The sequence below is a fragment of the Carlito syrichta genome, unplaced genomic scaffold, assembly GCF_000164805.1.
Source record: "Carlito syrichta isolate Samal-C Ts95f unplaced genomic scaffold, Tarsius_syrichta-2.0.1 Scaffold301878, whole genome shotgun sequence".
In the NCBI taxonomy this organism is placed as follows: domain Eukaryota; kingdom Metazoa; phylum Chordata; class Mammalia; order Primates; family Tarsiidae; genus Carlito; species Carlito syrichta.
The window spans coordinates 187,402-206,911 of record NW_007245974.1 but is presented as its reverse complement, the minus strand read 5'-3'; the positions used below and the strand labels follow the sequence as shown (position 1 = coordinate 206,911).

The following is a 19,510-nucleotide window of genomic DNA, read 5'->3' as shown; positions in this document are numbered from 1 at the left end:
GTCACTCCTGCCGGGCCTCCAGGCGCTCCAGCACCAGCGCAGCCTGGGTCTTGGCTTCCTGCAGGAGACTGGAGACATGCTGGTGGACCTGACAGGCACATAGGGGGTGGAGGGGTGAGGGAGTGGGACAGTGTGTGGAGGGTTCCCAGTCAGTACCCTAAACCTGCCGGGCAGCAACCTCCAGCCCAGCTGCCCATGGCTGGTAGGACAGTCACCCCAAGTCAGCGAACCACAGCCTGAACGCCTACCTGGCCCTTAAAAGCAACATCAGTGACATCCTTCAGGTTGATGAGTACGTTAAAATATGCTCCAAACACGCCCGTCTCCAAGGCTTTGGCTGCCACCTGCAAAGTCAACAGGGACTGGGCTTGCCAACAGAACCCATCAGCCCAGCAGCCCAGCAGCTGGGCTGATGGGTGCAGACCCATCGGTGCCTCATCAGTCAAGGTTGAGCAAACTGACTGGGCCCAAGCGTCTCCCCTGAAGATGGGAGACCCAGGCCTCATCCTTCACCACAAGGAACCCTGTGCAGTCCTGCTCTCAGTCCACAGAGGGGAACTGGTTCCAGGAATAACCTCAGCACAATTTCGAATTTCTCCTATCACTGAGGTTAGAAAATGAAACCTCCTTTCATAGGAGCAGGGCTTGGCCTCCTCAGAGGCTTGAGAGAGGCTGCACCGGCTGTTTTCTGACATGTTTGAAGCCAGGATCATCATTCTATAGGCAAAGTCAGCCCTTCCAAGCCCATCAGCAGCTCTATGTCTTCAAATTAACAGCTTGCCTGCCACCCAGGGCCACTTCCTGGGTCAGAAAAAGCACTCCTCTGGGGTCTCAAGACCAGATACTGAATGCAGGTGTCTTTCCTGTAAAGACCCTGCAAAACGTGGGATCTTAGGGCACTGCAGGAAGCACAGAGTCCGTGCTCCATCCTGCATCTTGCTCAGACGTTCCAGGACCTGGGACCTCCAGCCTGGGCCAGCATGGTTTGTCTATTTTCAGGCAGCTACCTTAGGTGTTTTCTAGAACAAGGGAGTGGGGTGAGCAAGGGGGTACTGGGAGAGGCAGTGTGTGGTCAGGGTGGACTCTGTAGGCACATCTGAGTTTCTGCCTGTCTGCAGTACAACACTGAACAAGACCTTGAGACAGATTAGGCGAGCTGGCCCTGCTGGAGGAAGCCAAGGCCACTGTGAAGTACTGTGAGGTCTCCAGCCTGGCTCAGCCTCACAACAGCCATGTTCTCCACCAACCTGAGCCTCTGCTTCCCCTGCAGCAGGAGCCCTGGGGGCCTGGGCCCCTACCTGCAAGTCGGACCGACAAGTCAGGTTCCCATACAATGCCAGCTCCTGCAGCACCGGCCACAGCGAGGTCACCGTCTCCGCCAGTTCCAGGGGCACAGAGACTGCCCGCTTCAGCCCCTCTTGCAGGGCAGTCACTCGCCTGGAAGGGGGGATGGTCAAAGCCCAGGGAGGGGTACCCTTCAGTCAGGCCAGGCACCTGTACCACTTGACTGGGCAGAACCAAAGCATGACAGCAGGAAAGTCATCCTTGAACCACAGACACATACCAGGGCAAGTCAATGGGTCCCACCACAGTGCCTGGACACCAGATATCCCACCAACAATTCCCCAGCACAGGGTCCTGAGGGGCTATGGGGCCACCCGGCTATGGCTGCTCTCACCTGTCCTTCTCCTCAGGTGTGTTTCTGGGCAGCTTTATTGCTTCCTACCAGAAGGAAACACAAAACCACTTGGTGAGTGACGCAGAGGGGGGTGGCCCTGTTCTCTGACCGCACACGAGTGACCGTGAGCAAGGCTGCATCTCAGACCACAAAGGAGGCCCTGGAAGGGCAAGGGGTGGCTGGCAGTAACACCCATTCACCGTCCCCATGTCAGTGCTTCCCATTTGGGCTGCTGGGCTGATGGGTGCAGGCACAGAGCAGGGATGAGCTCTCTGGGAATGGAGTTTGTTTTGGGTCTGTGGCTTCAGTTTCAGTGGGGGGGTGAGCACAGCAGGTAGCCAGAGACCTAGGAGGGTGTGTTTGGAGAAGAGGGGTAAGCAGTATCCCAGGGCCCTTGTTTCCAGATAAGGAGACAGAGGGTCTAGGAGGACCCTGAGCCCTTACAACAGGGCAGGAGTAGCTCTGGGCCAGCATCCTCCCACAGTGCCAGGTTCCTCCAGCACCAACATAGTCTTAAAATAACACAAGCAGCTGTACCAACCCCAGGTCTGGGCATAGGAAATTCAGACTGTGCAGAAGGACAGAGAGCGAGCTGCAAAGTCCCAGTGTCCTCCCTACCACAGCATCCTTCCCATCCCCGCCCCTGCCACAGGCTTCAGCCTTTTCCCAAGTGGTCACACATGTGGCTTGTGACTTCACACCCTGCTGTATTACTTTTGCTTTTGTAATGTATTGTGAGGTTTGTTTTGGGGTTTGGGGGGCATAACTAGCTTTTTATTACATCTAGAAATTACTTATGTGCTTGGTACAAGATAAGGATGTTTTCTTGTTTTTTTGTTTTATCAAAAGTCTACCTTCTTGTTAGCAAAAGGATTAAAACCAGTTCAGTGTTTGTCCCACTCAGATGTGTGTGTGTGAAACCACTGATACTTGACTCTCAGTCTCACCATTTTATTTTACTTTGTTTTCCCTAAACCATACATCTTTGCTGCTTATTTTTGTTTCCTGACTTTTGATTAAATTTTTGTTTATGTACTTCTCTCCACTTGCCCTCTAATTATTCATCTTATTTCTTCTAATTTCTAAATTGAGGGTTGTCCCTACATTTTTAATGTTTCTATTTAAACTGATGTTTCTCTTTACATGCCTTCTGTGTCTAAAGTTCATCAGACTATAAAAGTCTAGAAAGGAGGACCGGCACAGTGGCTCACATCTATAGTCCTAGAACTTTGGGAGGCCATGGTGGGAGGGTTGCTTGAGGCCAGGAGTTTCAGACCAGCATGGGCAACATAGTGAGACCTTGTCTCCACAAAATATAAAAAAATAATCCGAGCACGGTGGTACATGCCTGTTGTCTCAACTACTCCAGAGACTGAGGCAGGATTGCCTGAACCCAGAAGGTACAGGCTGCTGTGAGCCATGATCGTGCCACTATACTTCAGCCTAGGTGACAGAGACCTGAACACATTTTTTAGAAAAGTAAGTAAATGAAATTTACAATGTTAAAACATGACTGAGAAAAGGTGATCAGTATGTATGCCACCCTCCAAACAGAAGAGGAGGGTCTGTTTCAGATGGTTGCCTCCTTGGATACCACAGATTATTTGGGCCAGGCCCTATTAGTTTCTATCCTTCGGGTGGATTCAGCATTCATTTCAGGGCACAGGCCACAAAGATCCTTCTCACCCAGGCTTGCAGGGGAGGCAGCCTCTGTCCCTGAAGCCTCAGGTCCAGGTCTGTGGAGCTCCAGATCTATGCAACGGCAGGCACTGGTGAGGTCTTCTTACCCGTGCTTTGGAGTCTGGGGGCCCTCCCATACCCGTTAGTGTTCTCATTCACCCTCTCTCTCATTTCTACCCTTCTTTCCATCCTCTCCTGTGTGGGAAAGGTTCTTGGACACCAGATGAGCTTCCTGCCCTTGTCCTGACATCTCGGCCCTTCCTGCAGGCTCTCTGATTCCTGTCCTGGTTTCTGACACTCAGACTCTCCTGTGTGCACACCCTGAGAGCTAACCTGCCACACATGGGTGTTATTTTTTTAAATGGTGTTTTCCATTTTGTTTTATGGGTGGAATTCTTATCTAATCTGAACTTAATCACCAGCTTTTCTTCTTTTAAGATGTCTGTTAGCCTCCTTTCCTCAGATGGGTGGCTTCTTCAGGGACTTCTTCCTCCAAGTCTCTAAGTCTGGGTCCCTGCACACCAGAGGCTGGAGACGCTCGCCTGGGCTTCCCAGCTGCTAGAAGGTGCCTATTCTCTCCCTCCCACCCCACAACTCGGCCATAGCCTCAGAGTGTGGGGTCACCAGTGGTCCAAACCCTCAAACCTTGCTTGGAGGGGATGCAATCTGGGCTGACTGCCCCGGGGCCTAAATAGCCACCAGACAATTGCGCCCCCTGCACCCCCTCTTCAGCTATTCCTGGTCTCCAGCTGGAAGCAGTCTCCAAGCTAGTGACTCCTGCCTGCTGTAACCCTTCCCCCACTTCTGGCTCAGGCCGAGAGGGGTTCAGTCCCGCAGAATTAGGCCTGCAAGTCGAGGGTCGTAGGCAGTGGGTGGTGAGCGAACCCTCATAGTGGTCCCTGCACTCACCAGGTAGGCAGCAAAGGCCTCGGCGTCTGCATCCACCAGCGCAGTGAGCCGGGCTGCAGCGGTGTGGAAGGGTGGGATCAGGCGCCGCATGGTCTCATCAAGGTGCTCGAACTGGCGCCGCCCATAGGTCATCAGGCCCACCATGGAGGCCAGCGCCGCACCCTGGGCAAGAGGCCAGCTGAAGCCGGGGCCACAGGGGCCCCACGCAGGACGCTCAAGCTGCCTGGATACTGACTCCAGGCAACAATGGAGAGAACTCATCTGGCATCCTCCCGCAAGGAAGTCCCTCACATAAGGTCCTGTACATGGGGTCCCAGTGCAGTGGGGTCCAGCAGTGGAGTCCCACACATGGGGTTCCCAGTACAGTGGGGTTTCTGGCACAGTGAGGTCTGGGAGCAAAAGTATTCCAGCACAGTGGAATCCTGCCACATGTGGTTCCCAGCACAGTGGGATTCCTGGCACAAAGGGATCTGGGAGCAATGGGATCCCAGCACAGTGGGGTCTCACACATAGTGGTCCTGGTATAGTGGGATCCCGCACATGGATTCCCAGCACTGTGGGGTCCCGGTGCAGTGAGGTCCCAGCACCGCAGGGTCCTGCACATGGGATTCTGGCACAGTGCAGTCCCACACATAGGGTCCCAGTGCTGTAGAGTCCTGACGCAATTGGATCCTGTATATGGGGTTCCCAGAGCAGTAGGGTCCTGCACACAGGGTCCAGGCACAGTGGAATCTCACACATGGTGTCTGGGTGCAGTGGGGTACCCCACACATGGGGTTCCTGGAGCAAAGCATCCTGCACATGGGGTCCCAGCAGTGGGTCCCGTACATGGGGTTCTGGAGCAGTTGGTTCCCTCACGCTCCTCCCCAGGCCTGCACTCACCATGGCCGCAGCAGCAGCAGCCACCGAGCCTCCCCCAGGGGCTGCCGTCCGGGCGCCCACCTTGCCGATGAAGGTGCTCAGGGACTTGTTGACCAGGCTCTGCTCAGGCTTGCGGTTGGGCACCAAGTACCTGTGGGATTGGGGGTTGCTCACTGGTTGATAATGAGATTCTAGGTTGTGCGCTGCTCCTTCCCAGGGTCCTGCCAGAGCCCACAGCTGCCCTCACCCACAATTAGGAATTGTCCATAATGTGCAGAGCAGCAGCAGGATGGAGTGACCTCCCCCAGGAGCTCACATGAGGATAGAGCAGAGGCCTGTGTGCCCCCTACACACCAGCCCCCAGACCCAGGCTTGGCACAAGGCACCTGCTGAAAGCACCGAGCAGGGCACAGGCAGGACTGAGCCAGGACTCTTCTCAGGGGCCACCCTCTGCACCCTGTAAATCTGGCATGAGGGAGGGGCACGTGACAGGGAAGGGCTGGGGGGCCCAGGGAAGGCTAGGGACAGGGCAGAGGCTCACTCACTCGATGATTCGTTCCTTGGGGTTGAAGGGGGACAGGGAATCCAGGCCCAGGCGGTTCACCACCTGGAAAGAGTAGGGTGGAAAGGCTGGCCTCAGGCATCTTCTATGGAAGGAAGCCCACGCTGGGGAAAGCGGGAATGTGCAGTTTCTCCTCCATTCACAGGGACCCCCTACACTGAGCAAGTCTGGCCTTTTTGTGGGGAGCAATGCCAGTCACGCTGGCACACACTCCCTCCAGAACCCAGCCCAGAGTCAATGCACTGTAGAGACCTCTGGCTATATCCACACACCCTGAGCTACCCCATGGGGAAGCTGAGGCCCAGAGAAAGGAGTTGCCCGCTCATGATCCTTTAACACACTGCTCCCCATCATTCCCACACACCACACCTCACTCAGCCATTGTTGACATTGCTGACAGGAACCCCTCTTTGGACAAGATTTGAATTCTTCAAGTGTCAAGGTCTAATAAGTTCTCAAAGTTTAGAAACATCCTTGATTCATCAAAGAAAAGTGAATTTTACCTAAATATAAAATAAAGCTTTAACAATCTCATTTAAGACTAGAATTCATTCTGCCAGAAACCATTCAGAGCACTTTTGCTATATGCCTCCCCTTACTACGGAGAAAGAACAGTGACAGGCACTGCTGAGGGACACAAGCCAGAGCATCTTGGAAGGTAGAGGACTCCTGAGTTAGACTGTAGATCAGTATGCAAGAAGGCCTGCCTAGCACAGAAGACCTCAGAAAGACACATGGAATTTTACAAATTAATTTAAATTCATGACTAAGCTGGCAGAAAGTAAAGGAAATCATTCAAGGCCAGAAATCATCAGAAAGGTGAGTCCAGGAGGGCCTGCTAACCCTGAAGTTGGGTCCACCCTGGAGACAACTGACTCCTCAGCAACCCTTCCTGAGTGGAAGAGGTCTCGGGCCTTCAAAGAGTAGGGACCCCTGAGAGGAGACATCCCCAATGATGAATTAGAAAAAAAACACCCACACCAACCCATCAAGGGAAATAGTTGGGATATTTCCCAGTCCCTGCCTTCCCTTTGGGTGAAATAAATGGAACAAAATGCAAAAGAAAAGAAAGAAATCTCTCCTGGGAATTTCTAACCACAGGCCATGCTGATGGGGCTACGGGCCACATCTGATAGAATTTGCTACCTGTGCAGTTCCAAAGTGCCAGGCAAAAAACTTAGCTTCAGATGGTCCTGTTGTAATAGTGTCTGCAAGCACCTAACACAAGCCCTCTTTGAAGGAGAAAACTTTAAGTCCAGGTATCCAAAAATTATCATAGATAAAATTCCAAAGAATGTGCACTCACAATCAAAAATCACAAAACACGTGAAGAAGCAAGCCACCATGAGAAAAAGTAGGCAGAAACAGTTTGCAAAACCCAGATCTGCAAAGACTGCAGACATAAGAACTTTCAGATAAAGAATATAAAATGTTGGAGGTCAGGCTCAGTGGCTCAGCCTGTAATCCCAGCACTTTGGGAGACCGAGATGAATGGATTGCCTGAGTCCGTGGGTTTGAGACCAGCCTGGGCAACTTGGTGAGACCTCGTCTCTATAATAAATTAAAAATATCAGCCAGGCATGGTAGTGTGTGCCTGTAGTTCCGGCTACTTGGAAGGTTGAAGTAGAAGGATCGCAGGAGTCCAGCAGGTTGACGCTGGGGTGGCCGTGAGTATGCCACTGCACTCCAGCCTGGGTGACAGAGTGAGACTCCAACTCCAACTTCAAAAAAAAAAAAATATATATATATATATATACATATATATATATGTTGGAAAATAGAAAAGGCCATCAAACATGCTAACAAGGTATAAATAAACGTGGGAGACATGAAAGCTTATTCTTACAGAGTAAGGATAAAAATGAGAAAATTGTCACTGACTGCTAAAGCATATAGCAGGAATTTCAGTAGGTATTTTTCTACCTATCAAATACTTAAACATCTTAAAGTACCTCCTACAGAGTATTTATCAATTACAAAAGTAAAAACAGTGATGTTGTAGTGAATAGCCCCGGATGAGAGAACACTACCTAACCAGGCGCTCCAAGTCAGCACACTGAGACAAGCTGGCAACGCTGGGTACTCTGAGGCGGACACAGAATCACTTGTGCTGTTCCTGCCAAAAATGCACGACTACATCTAGCCACAAGCAACATCAGACCAGGCCCCACTGAGGGACATGTTACAAAACAACTAGCCTATACTTTTAATGCATGTGAAGGTCAGTGAAGAATAAGAACAACTGAGGAACTGTTCCAGAAAGGAGACAAAAGACAAGTCAACTCAGTGCACTGTGTTATGTGAACTGGATTGTGGATTGGAGGCTGAATAGCTATGATGAAAATTATTGGGACATTGATGCAATTTGATTATGGTCTGAAGATTATTAGATACTAGAATTGAATTAATGCTGAATTTCCTGATTTTGATAATTGTACTGTGGTTATGTAAGATAATATCCTTGTTCTTTAGGAATACACTCTGATTAAACTATGGGTAAAAGAGCACAATGTCTTCAACCCACTTTCAAATGGTCTAGTAAATAAAATATAATTATGAATGAATACACAGAGAGTGATATAGTAAGTGGGGCAAAATGCAAACAATTGGTAAATCTGGATAGAAGGCCAGTTCCTTGTACTATTCGTATACATTTTCTGTAAGAAATTATACAAAATAAAAAGTTACAAAAAGAAAAAGGATCCTCCAGGCATCAGAGAGAAAGAACAAGTCACTCTGGTGGGGGATGCCTAACTTAGGTTGACCTCAGCCCTCTCATAGAGACATCTAATTCCAGAAGATGATAAACATACATGTTTGCAATGTTTTCAGACAAAAACAGTTGACTTGAAGTTTTTTTGTCCAACTGTCTTACAAGAATAAAGTCACAGAAAGACATCCCCAAACATATCAGAGCCCACAGAATAAAGCCCTGTGAGTCTTTCTTTAAAATCTATTTGTAAGGCTGGGCTGGTAGCTCACACCTGTAATCTCAGTGCTTTGGAAGACCAAGGCGGGAGGATCACTTGAGCCCAAGAGTTCAAGACCAGCCTGGGCAACACAGCAAAATCCCATCACTACAAAAAAATTTTTTAAATAGCCCAGCAACTCCCTCGGGTCCCCTCCCCTCCTACTCTGGGAGCTTTTCTGTTCTCCCAATAAATTCTGCTTTCCCATCTAAAAAAAATTAGCTAGGCGTGGTGTCACATGCCTGTAGTCCTACCTACTCTGGAGGTTGAGGTAGGAGGATCACTTGAGCCCAGGAGGCTGCAGTGAGCTATGATGATGCCACTGTATGCCAACCTAGGTGACAGCTTGTCTCAAAAAGAAAAAAATCTTCTTGATCATAAAATCCAGCCAACAAACAGATGGGTAACAAGGTTAGCCTGAAGGAACAGACACACATACTGATCTCACATATATAGCTAAGGTTGAGTGTGTGTGGGTATTTAACATGCTTAATATATGTGGATATAACGACAGGAGGTTAATGCTATAAACTTGATAATATAAAAATAACAACACAGCAATTTAAATCAGGAGCAGAGACGGCTGCTCAAATGCAAATGCACTGATTTCTTGTCTTTCTTCACCTGGAACCAATAGATATTGTGTGATGTTGATAAGGCAAGAGCTAAAAGAGTAAGTATATTATTTAAACTTAAAAGTCTAACCACCAAAAGAACCTCTCCCATAAAAATATTATAACTTTTAAAGATCAGGATACACAGAAGGAAGAAAAGATGGGAATGAATACAGCATGTACTGATTTTCTCATTTTGGTAGCAGGCACTCTAAAATTGATATCAAAAACAGAAAAGTATGTCAAGCTACAAAGGTAATGACCAAAACACCTAAAAGTATCTTCTACCCCTCCCATATAACCAGAAAGAAACTATACCCAAATGTCCCTACAGACCCAAAAATAGGGGGAAAGAAGTAAGTCCCCAGGTATCTACTAAATTAGTAAATACAAACAGAATAAACTCAATTATCAGAAGACAAAAGCTTCCCCCAAAAATCCAATCCTGTGCTTACTGTGAGAAACACACCTAAAATAAAGTGATGCAGTAAGACACCGAGTGGAAAGATAAAGGATGGTGGACACCTCTGCAAACTCTGCCATGCCCTGAGCAGGAGCCTGGGGCCTGACAGGAACCCAGACCTGGATGCGTGAGGCACAGGCATTAGCGGGATACACAGAACCACTGTCTAAAAAAAACAGTCTGTGGACGAGGATCTAAGTGCCATCTAAATGTGTCTTAGATGCATATGAACCATAACTGTCTGCTCCAGGGGTGCAGAGAGTCCAACAGAGGGGCTGCGGGGAGACTCATGACCCTCCCTGGAACACAACCAGTTCAGGAGAGGAGAGTTGGCAGAAGGCATGCTATCTTCTTAGTGGGATTTATACAAGACTCAAATAAAGTACAGGTCACAAAGAAAACCTCAGTAGGGTCGCCAAAGTGAAAATGAAAATCTCATCTTCTAAACAAAAACTAGTGAAACAAAGGAAATGGGAAAAAAGGAGGAGGAGGTTGCTGGCTCTATAGCTGGGGTCCAGGCTGGAGTGTGAGCATCTGAGAACTGCTCACTGCCTGAGACCCTCCTGTTCCCACCCCCCTCCTTTCTTTGTCCCAACTGCTCCCCAGGGAGCCTGGCCCACCAGTCTGATCCGGTGCTCTTCCTCCAGGATGAAGAGGTTCTCCTTGTCACAATAGAAGTCAGCTGTGTCCAGCAGGGCCTTCAGAGGCACCAGGCCCACCAGTTGTGAGCCCACCACTGGGAGGCTCAGCTCCTGTAGGGGCACAAACGGGTCAGCACGTGGGGAGGGTGGGCTTGCCCTGTCTAGGGGATGGAGCCCCGCATCCTGCCCTGCTCACCCGTGCCTCTCTGCAGGTCTCCTCATAGACTGTGTGCAGTGCCGTGACATCGAAGTCCAGGAGGTTCGTGGACACCTGGGCCAGGTTCTTCTCATCCAGGTACCAGCCGATGCCCTGAACCTTCTTGAGGCGTCCTGGCTGCCAAGGAGAAGCGTGTCCCAGCCTGAGCTAAGAAGGTTCCTCTGCCAGCCCTGCCCAGCCTCTCAGGCGCCTGATGAGGAGGCTGGAAAAGGCAGCCAAGGTGGACGGAAGCAGTATGCAGAGTCCATACCTCAGCTCCGATGGACACTGTGGCTTTTCTCCTTCCTCCCTCTTTCTCTCAGCTGAGCTGGCCCCACCTACCATAGGGAAACTGAGGACTAGAAGGTCAGATGCCAGATGCCCACCTCTCAAAGGCCCCAAGCTCAGACCAGGCCCTGCCCCTTGCCAGCCCTGCCCTAGAGGTCTCGAGGACACTGAAGAGTGTGGCCTGCTGGGGTCCCATGATCCCCCTTCCCCATCCTCCCATCCCACCTGCTTGCCTAGCAGATGCTCCCCAGTCCTGGCTCTCCCAGGTAACTGAGTCCACGTGGGGAGGGACTGTGACTTCTGTCTTCAGCTGGGACAGGAGGAAGGAGGTGGGGGTCCCATGCTTTTGTGTTGTACTTATGGACAACTGATATGCAAGGTAGGAGGCCAAGAAGTTGGGCCCCCAAGGCCTCAGCTGCCTGGCAGGACCCTGGATTCCAGGGACAGGGAGAGATGGGTAGGAGGTCCTGCCACCTCTTCTACCAGGTGTCTTCGGCATCTGTGCAAGAGTGCTGCTCGGGCCAGGAACCAGACTTGAGGGGCACCTGGAGTACCTGAGAGCACCTGGGGGGCCCTGGAGCACCTGGGATACTTAAGGGTACCTGAGGCACCTGGGGGCATGACACTTGGAGGTACCTGGGGGCACCTGGGGATACTTGGGGGGGAGTACCTGAGACACCTGGGGGTACGTGGGGGACACCTGGGGTGCTTATGGGCACCTGGGGTACCCAGGGCATCCAAAAGTTTGTAAGGAGGATTGGCAGTAGTAGGAAACTGCCAGGGGAGGAGGGGGGATTGACAGTTGAGGGAAACTGCTAGGGGAGGGAGGGGCACACCTCATCAACAAGGTACCTGCATAATGAACATTTTATACCTAATGCTGAATTGTGCCCCACATCTTTTAAAAAAAGAAAATTTTTAAAGAAAGTTTGTAGGGGCATCTGGCAGAACCTGCACCATCTGGAGGTATGTTGGAGTATGTGTGGCACCTGGGACTCAGGAAGCAGCTGTTTCTATCAGTATAGAAATATCATAATATTTTAACTATAGGAATCCTGGCTCCTTCGTGGAAAACCCCTTTAAAGCAAGTGTTCTGGCCGGGCTCGGTGGCTCAGTCTGTAATCCCAGCACTTTGGGAGGCCGAGGTGAGTGAATTGCCTGAGCCCGCAGGTTCAAGACCCGCCCAGGCAACTTGGCGAGTCTTCATCTCTACAATAAATCAAAAATTAGTTGGACATGGTAGTGCGTGCCTGTAGTTCCGACTACTTGGAAGGCTGAGGCGGAAGGATGGCCGGAGCCCAGCAGGTCGAGGCTGCGGTGGCCGGGAGTGTGCCACTGCACTCCAGTCGGGGCGACAGAGTGAGACTCCAACTCAAAAATAAAATAAAATAAAATAAAAATAAAACAAGTGTTCCAACCTCAAACACTCAAATCCCGACCCTGCCCATCCTGCTCAGTACAGACTTTGAGGCTGGGCTGGTGACCAAGTCTTGTACTGAATTTTCCCTGGAGAATCTTCCCTCTGATCCTCTCTCAAGGAGAACTTTGGGGCTTTATGTAGCCCTGCTCTACTCACCTGGTCCTTCCCGCGGCCCTGCTCACGCAGGTTCAGGGCGATGCGGTGGGCCTGTTCCTTGGTGCTGAGCAGGTTGATGTTGAACGCGATGAGGAACTTCCGTGCCCCCGTGGTAGTTGCCCCCCAGCTAGGGACGAAGGTGCTGGGGCCAAAGTCAGGTGCCCACTCGGCCTGCTTGAGCTGTGGGGAAATTCACCCTGGAGTGAGACTGTCCCCCAAGAGGAGCAGCCCCGTGGGGTCCCAAGGAGGAGCGGCCCAGACCCATCCACCCCAGTAAGAGAAAGTGGCAGATCCACCCCCTCCCTAGACCCTGCACCATGGTGGGGCACCTTCTCAGGGAGGGCCTCGTACTCCCCAGCCCGGATGGCCGGCAGGGCCCGACGACTGGCTGTCCGTGCTGCTTCACCATACAGGTACACTGCAGGGAGACACGAGTCAGGCCTCCGTGGAGGAGAGTAACTCCCCTCCAGTTCTTGGAGGACCCAGGCAGGTGGCTCCCACCAGTTTAAACCTGGGACAGTCTCCCCCGTGTCCTCTCCCAGGGGTATACCCCTTCTTCCTGCCTCAGACCGAGGTGGGTTGTCCCTAATGGACCCTTAGCATGAGCCTGTACCCTCCTGCCCTGCTCAGATGTCCTTGAAAAAGCAAAACTCTCCACAAATCCCCAACACCTGTATATCCCCACCTCGCACTGTAGACTGCGCCACATGGTTGTATTTCCTGCCGGTGGGGAGTGTGGGGGAACTTGCTCTATACAGATCCACTGTCCTCCACTGAGGGATAAGCATTGTGTCCCAATTTGTCTCCATTTGTCTTGATTGGGTTAATTCCCTATAGTGAAACTATTCTACTTGAGAAGATATGGATTTTTAAGGCTCTCGGTTTGTCCTGCTGGACTATTCAGGGTCCCGGCAACCTGCACTGCTGGCAAGCTGGCTGCACTGTGTGGTTTCTTTCTTTTTTTGTTTTTATGAAAGCAGGATGTATTGAGAGGACAGAAAAGCTCCCACAGTAGGAGGGGACCTGAAGGGTTGCCCATTGTGCGGCTTCTATTTGCATTTGTTTCATCACTGAAGAAGCTGGACACCTGTGTGTTAGTTCACTCATGGTAGTTTTTGTAACACTCTGCCCTTGTAGGAAGAATCAAGGGCAGAGAACCTGGCATGCCCTTGTAGGAAGAATCAAGGGCAGAGAACTGTGGGGGGCGGAAATGTGCCAGGGACCAGGAAACCGCTGATGACACAGGGGCAGCCACACTGGAGATGGGCCACTCTGGGGCACTCACCTGGCACGTCCAGCTCCTCTGCCAGCCGCTGGCCAAAGGCCTGGGCACAGAGCACACACTCGTCCATGCTGACACCCCTCACAGGGATGAAGGGGCAGACATCCAGGGCCCCCATGCGAGGGTGCTCCCCTGCAGGGAGACAGGAGGCTGAGGCAGGAGGCTGGAGAGTGGAGTGGTGGGAGCTCCATGGGATTCACACAGACCCTCAATCCTCCCTGGCCCTATTTTGAATAGTCCCCGGATCCACACACCCAGTTGCCCACACTGACCATAGGGAAGCGGCTGGCCCTGAGCATCCCTCAATCCCAGCAGCAGCTCCAGTTCCTCCTGGGTGGTCAACTATAGACATCCATGGACTGCCCTCCTGGTCAGCTTAGAGGAGGCCTCTCAGACTCCAGGAGAGCCAGCAGGCCTGAGGAGTTTGCATCTCTGGGATAAGCCTCTCCCTGTCCTAATAGTCACAAAAATAACTTTCTAAGGCTCTGCAATGCCAAGCTCAGTTCTCAGGGGGCCTGGCTAGGCTGGAAGTGACTGGTTAGGGCTAAGTTCTGGTCACCCAACCCTCTACCCCAGAGCAGGAGTCCAGATGCATCTACAAAGTACTCTGAGCAGCTGTGAGTCAGAGCCCACCCTGGGTTGATAAGCCTTTCACCTCCAGGTCCACCTTCGTCCCCAAAGCCCAGGCCAACCATGTTGAAATGAGTGTCTTTTTTTTTTGTGAGTCAGAGTCTCACACTGTTGCCCAGGCTGGAGTGCAGTGGCAAGCTTATGGCCACCACAGCCTCAACCTGCTGGGCTCAGGTGACCCTTCCACCTCAGCCTTCCAAGTAGCTGGAACTAGAGGCGTGCACTACCATGCCCAGCTTTTTTTTTTTAATTGTAGAGACGAGGTCCCACCAAGTTGCCCAGGCTGATCTCGAACCCCTGAACTCAAGAAATCCTCTTGCCTTGGCCTCCCAAATGCTGGGATTACAGGCTTGAGCCATCGCGCCCGACCTACTTGTGAATCCCTTTATGTGTCCCCCCTGGAACCCCCCACCATTGAAAGTAGCCTGAGACCCTGGCCTTTTGACCAATCCTGTGTGTGCCCAGCAACCTTTGACCCTCTCTGCTCAGCTATGACTTTTGGCTTGTGTGCTGTTGACAAGATAGCTTCTGGTGACCCCTGCTCTCTCCAGAACCTACTCAGAGACAGACTGGAGGCTACAGTAAGGCAACACCCTCAGGAACCCCAACTGGTGGGTGAAGGGAGCCACATACCTTCGAGAGGCCCATCCAGTTTCTCCCACCTAGCCTGCAGCCAGGTGGGGTAGCAATCCCTCATATTCTGGGATCCCCCAAGGAGAGTCAGAGGCAGTCCCACTAGACTCCACACCCAAGTCCTAGCCTAGGCCCGTCTCCTCTCCTGGGACAGGGCTCAGCCTGGATACTCCGAAGCTTAGGCATAACGCCTGGAGGCCCTTGGAGCCCAGACCACCCTCACCTTGGTGTCTGGTCATGTCAATGAGCCGGAAGGCCACTCGGGCAGCGCTGAGGGCCCCCTCCACCACGCACTCTGGCTGCCCCACGAAGGTGTAGACCGTGCGGTTAGTAGAGGGACCTGCGTCCACATCTAGCAGCATGCAGCCTGGGGTCTGTGCGATGGCTTGAGAGATGGCATCAATCACCTGGGGACAGGAGCCGGCCCCACACCTCAGTGTCCCCATTTGGAAGAGGGAAAAGGAGTTTCGGAGGTGGCTGTACCGCACACCCAAGTGTGGTCTGAGGAGTTGGGCTGAGCAACCTGGGAATCCCCCAGAGCCAGTAACAGTCCCAGGGAGCCATCACACCCTGCCTGAGGCTATCAGACGCCATGGTCACTTAGGATCAAGAACAGACCTGGCAAGGAGAGGCAGTAGGGAGTGCCTCTAGAGGAAACTAAGACCAGGCTTCTGCTCCTGACAGCCAGATGCCCAAAGGGAGCTGTCAGAGCACTGAGAAGGTAAGAACAGGCCCAGATCACAGAGGGTCAGGGTCCTACCACCTCCCTAAGCCAGGAGGTTAGTGGCAGATAGCCAGTATAGGGGAGGGGTCTGAAGGACCTAGAACCTTATTCAAGGCAGAACAGCAGGAGTTTAGCCCCGAATCCTGTCCTGCGGACTTTAGTGGTTTGCCTAACCCTTCTGTGCCTCAGTTTCCTTTTAGGTTAGATAGGAATGAAGATAACACTTGCCTCATTAGGCTTCAGCATAAGGGCTCAATCCTGTGGGAAGCCACATGTGGGTGACCTCATATGACCCACAAACATCCCCTAGGGTCAGTCTCTGAGGGGCCCTGTTTTCAGGTGAGAGCAACAAGGCCCATAGAGGCCAAGAGATCCACCCAAGCATTCCCAGAAGCTTCTGAAAGACTCCTGCCCTAGGCAGCACCCTCCTCCCACTTGTTAGTCACTCCCCGGGACCGCAGGGCAGTGGCTCCTGTGTGGGGGAGTCTGCTGGCCATGGCACTGCCCATTCCAAGGGGATAGACCTCCCACCCCAAGCAATTCCCCTTTCTTTGGCCTGGCCTGAGTCCCTCAAGCTGCCCTGCTGGTGGACCCTTGACCAGCTCCGTGGGTGCCTCACCTCTTGGTTGTTCCCCTCTGAGAAGTTGGGGACACACTCCACTAGCTGGAACATGGCTGCACCTGGGTCCAGACGTGCCTCTCTCAGAACAGACAGAGGTATGTGGATGGTGCTCTCCAGGCGCCGCTGAAGCCTTTATACACAGCAGCACCCCCACCAGCTTTTCATTAACCAGGAGTCACAGCCAGGGGCACTGCGGCCATGAGCCCTGGGCAAACACAGGCTGTGCAGAGCAGACCCGAACTGTGGACAGGAGGGACAGCCCCACCTAGCTGAGGGTGGGCCCCCAGGAGAAATGTAGGACCAGGTGGAGGTGCATGTTGAGGACCCTGGAGGCCCTGGGGGTAAAGTCCAGGCCAGGTTTGAATCCCAGATGTGTCCAGGGCAACCTGGTGAACCTGTGGATGACTTCTGGGGGACCCTGTGTTGTCCTCTGGGTGGCCCTCCAGGTGACCCTCAGGGCCACTGTTTCTTCACAGAGGAGCCCAGGTCTCAGAGCTGTGGAGGGCAAGAGGTCATGCATGAGGTCTCACCATGGAGCCAGGCATCAAGCAGAGCTTAGTACAAACAGGCAGAAGGGCAGTGTGTGCATGTGTGTGACTGAGATCTTGTACATGAGTCTGTGCATTGGTGTGTGTGTGTGTGAGTGTACCTGTGGATGCCGTTGTGAGCATGTGCACGTGTGGACATTATGCGCATGAGCATGTGCATGTGTGGATGCTGGTGTAAGCACGTGTGTACAGTTGCTAATATTAGTGTTTATGCATGGATGCTAGTGTGAGTGCTTGTGTGTGGATGTTGGTATGAGCTTTGAGTGTGGATATTAATGCTAGCGTCTGTGTGTGGATGCTGGTATGAGCATGTGAATGTATGGACATTAGGGACATGAGTGTGTATGTAGGATATTAATGTTAGTGTTTGTGTGTAGATACTGCTGTGAGCATATGCATGTGTGGATGTTAGGTGCATGAGTGTGTGAGTGTGTGTGTGTGTGTGTGAATATTAATGTCAGTGTCTGTGTGTGGATACTGGTGTGAGCATGCACGTGTGCTGCTGGCAGGGTCAGCAGGTGAAAGAGGTCCCAGTTCTCCTAGCTGCTGTTTCCCAAAGCTGGGGGCTCCCAGGAAGGTCAATGGCAACAGGGTCATGCTCAGCAAGGCTGACTCCTGTCTCAACATTCCACTGTTGCCTACTTTAAGTTCTTAATGGAACCTCCAGCCAGGTAGGTCTCTAGAACTCCACCTCCTGTAGCTCAGACTGAGACAAGGGAGGGGCCAGGTGAGCCCAGATACCCTCAGAGGCTAGGGGCACACAGAGTCTCCCAGCCAGGGCTCCATGTCTGGAGGCTGGGAGGGAGGATGGACTCTGTGGTGGGCTGATCTGCTTTCCCCCAAAAATCATATGCTGAAGTCTTAACCCCCAGTGCTTCAGAATGTGACTATATTTAGAGACAGGACCTTTACAGAGATCATTAAGGTAAAGTGAGATTAGTGGAAGGCTCTGATCCAGTGTGACAGGTGTCCTCATAAGAGGAAGAGACTCCGGGGTGCACACACATGGAGAAAAGGCCACATGAGGAGCAAGAAGAAGGTGCTGCCTGCATGACAGGGAGAGAGGCCTTAAAATGGAATCTGCTGACACTTTACTTTCAGGCTTCCAGCCACCAGGATGGTGAAAGAACACATGTCTGGTTTAAGCTGCACAGTCTGGTCCTCTGTCAGGCAGCCAGAACCAACTAATCCAGGATCCCTGGGTGCTAGGGTATGCAGAACATGCCATTTGTGAGAGCCCAGAGCCCCCATCCTGGACTGGCTAGAAGTTCTAGCATCTTCATCCTCTACCATAGCAGAGTGACCAAAACCATCCACTCATAGCCAAATTCCAGGATGGTACCAATGCCAACCTGATCCTGTCTGTGGGATCCAGCAAAGTCACCTGTCAGGTGAAAGGAATGCAAAGCAGGCCCTCTGGCAGAAGCCGTGTAACACTTCCCACAGAGCTGGCCAGGTTTGGCCGGCTGGGAACATGAAGCAGGAGCAGGGGTAGTTCTGAGACTTTGGAAACTTTGGTAGGTGCTCTAAATAGCTCCTGAATAGGGGACCCTAGGGCAACCCATTTAGAGGAAAAAGGATTTCAGTAGTGCCCAGATCCAGGTTTCCACTAACCTTCTCCAGTAACAGGACCCTAGGCTCCTGACTCCAGGACCAGGCAGGACACACACATGATGAGCCTGGAGCACTTTTATGAGCCAAAGTATAAGACAAACATCCATGAGGCTATATATAAATGATTGAATAAATAAATAAAGATAAAGGAGAGACTGATCTCTCATGCAGAAGAATCCCAAATAGTCCACACTGCACTTGGTCCTCAGGCAAGTGGGCACAGCTCCCCTGCCCCTTAGATGTGGGTTGCAGCCAGGACACCAGGCCTGGCCTGTGCTCGCCTCCATCCAAGCAGGCAGATGTCATCTCCCTAATCTCACTGCCCTCTCATCCATGGATAGGGAGAACACGTGCCCAGGACCAGGATGCTGCCCCTACTCTAGGGCCTGTGAGTAACACACCCTCACTTCAAGGTTGTCAACCTGCCATCCCTGATTAAAACAGATCCTATACATTTCATTATGCCCTTTCCACTCCAGGTTTGCTGACTGCATCGACTAGCCAGCACTGAGGGGAAGTGGCCTCAGAACCCCTTGTGAACTGGACTATGCAGCTGCAGCCCTGGGCCTGGGGTCTGGAGTGCCTTGTCTGGCTCCAGTGTCAGCCCCAATGTGGATGTGGTCTGTGGTTATTCTTGCTGCCTGGCTTCTCTAGCCCCAAAGGCCAACAGGCAGCACCAAGTGAGCATCTCCCAAGGACCAGCAAACCCTGCCCTCTGCCAGGGATGAAGTCTGGCCCCTCCCCAGGGCCTCACCCACCTGCTCCCAGCAGAAGTCATCAGAGTGGAAAATAGCTACTGGCCATGGGGTCCCAATGCACCAACCTGGCTCTGAACTGCCCCCTCCCCATCATGGGTGCTGCCTAGTGCTCAGAGACCAGTTCAGGGACCAGACTGGGAGTGGTCACCTGTGCAGCATGGTTGTGTCCTCTTGAATCTGAATGCCATATCACTCCAGAGCTTTGGGACTGGGCATCCCTTCAGCCCCCAGCCCACATCGATTCAATGAGGGCTCCACCCTC

General features: G+C 52.1%; 1 protein-coding gene across 1 annotated transcript; it reads right to left on the bottom strand.

Moving 5' to 3' along the window:
* Positions 1–16,403, bottom strand: FTCD (formimidoyltransferase cyclodeaminase). The gene is made up of 14 exons (XM_008055541.1): positions 16,326–16,403; positions 15,206–15,389; positions 13,723–13,851; positions 12,767–12,855; positions 12,438–12,617; positions 10,574–10,711; positions 10,357–10,488; positions 5,674–5,735; positions 5,150–5,279; positions 4,268–4,429; positions 1,679–1,722; positions 1,299–1,437; positions 249–344; positions 1–88 (listed from the first exon to the last, which is right to left on the bottom strand). Exons 1-14 carry the CDS (start codon positions 16,377–16,379, stop codon positions 2–4), a joined length of 1,626 nt encoding a protein of 541 aa, XP_008053732.1. The 5' UTR covers positions 16,380–16,403; the 3' UTR covers position 1.
* Positions 16,404–19,510: the final 3,107 nt, after the last annotated feature.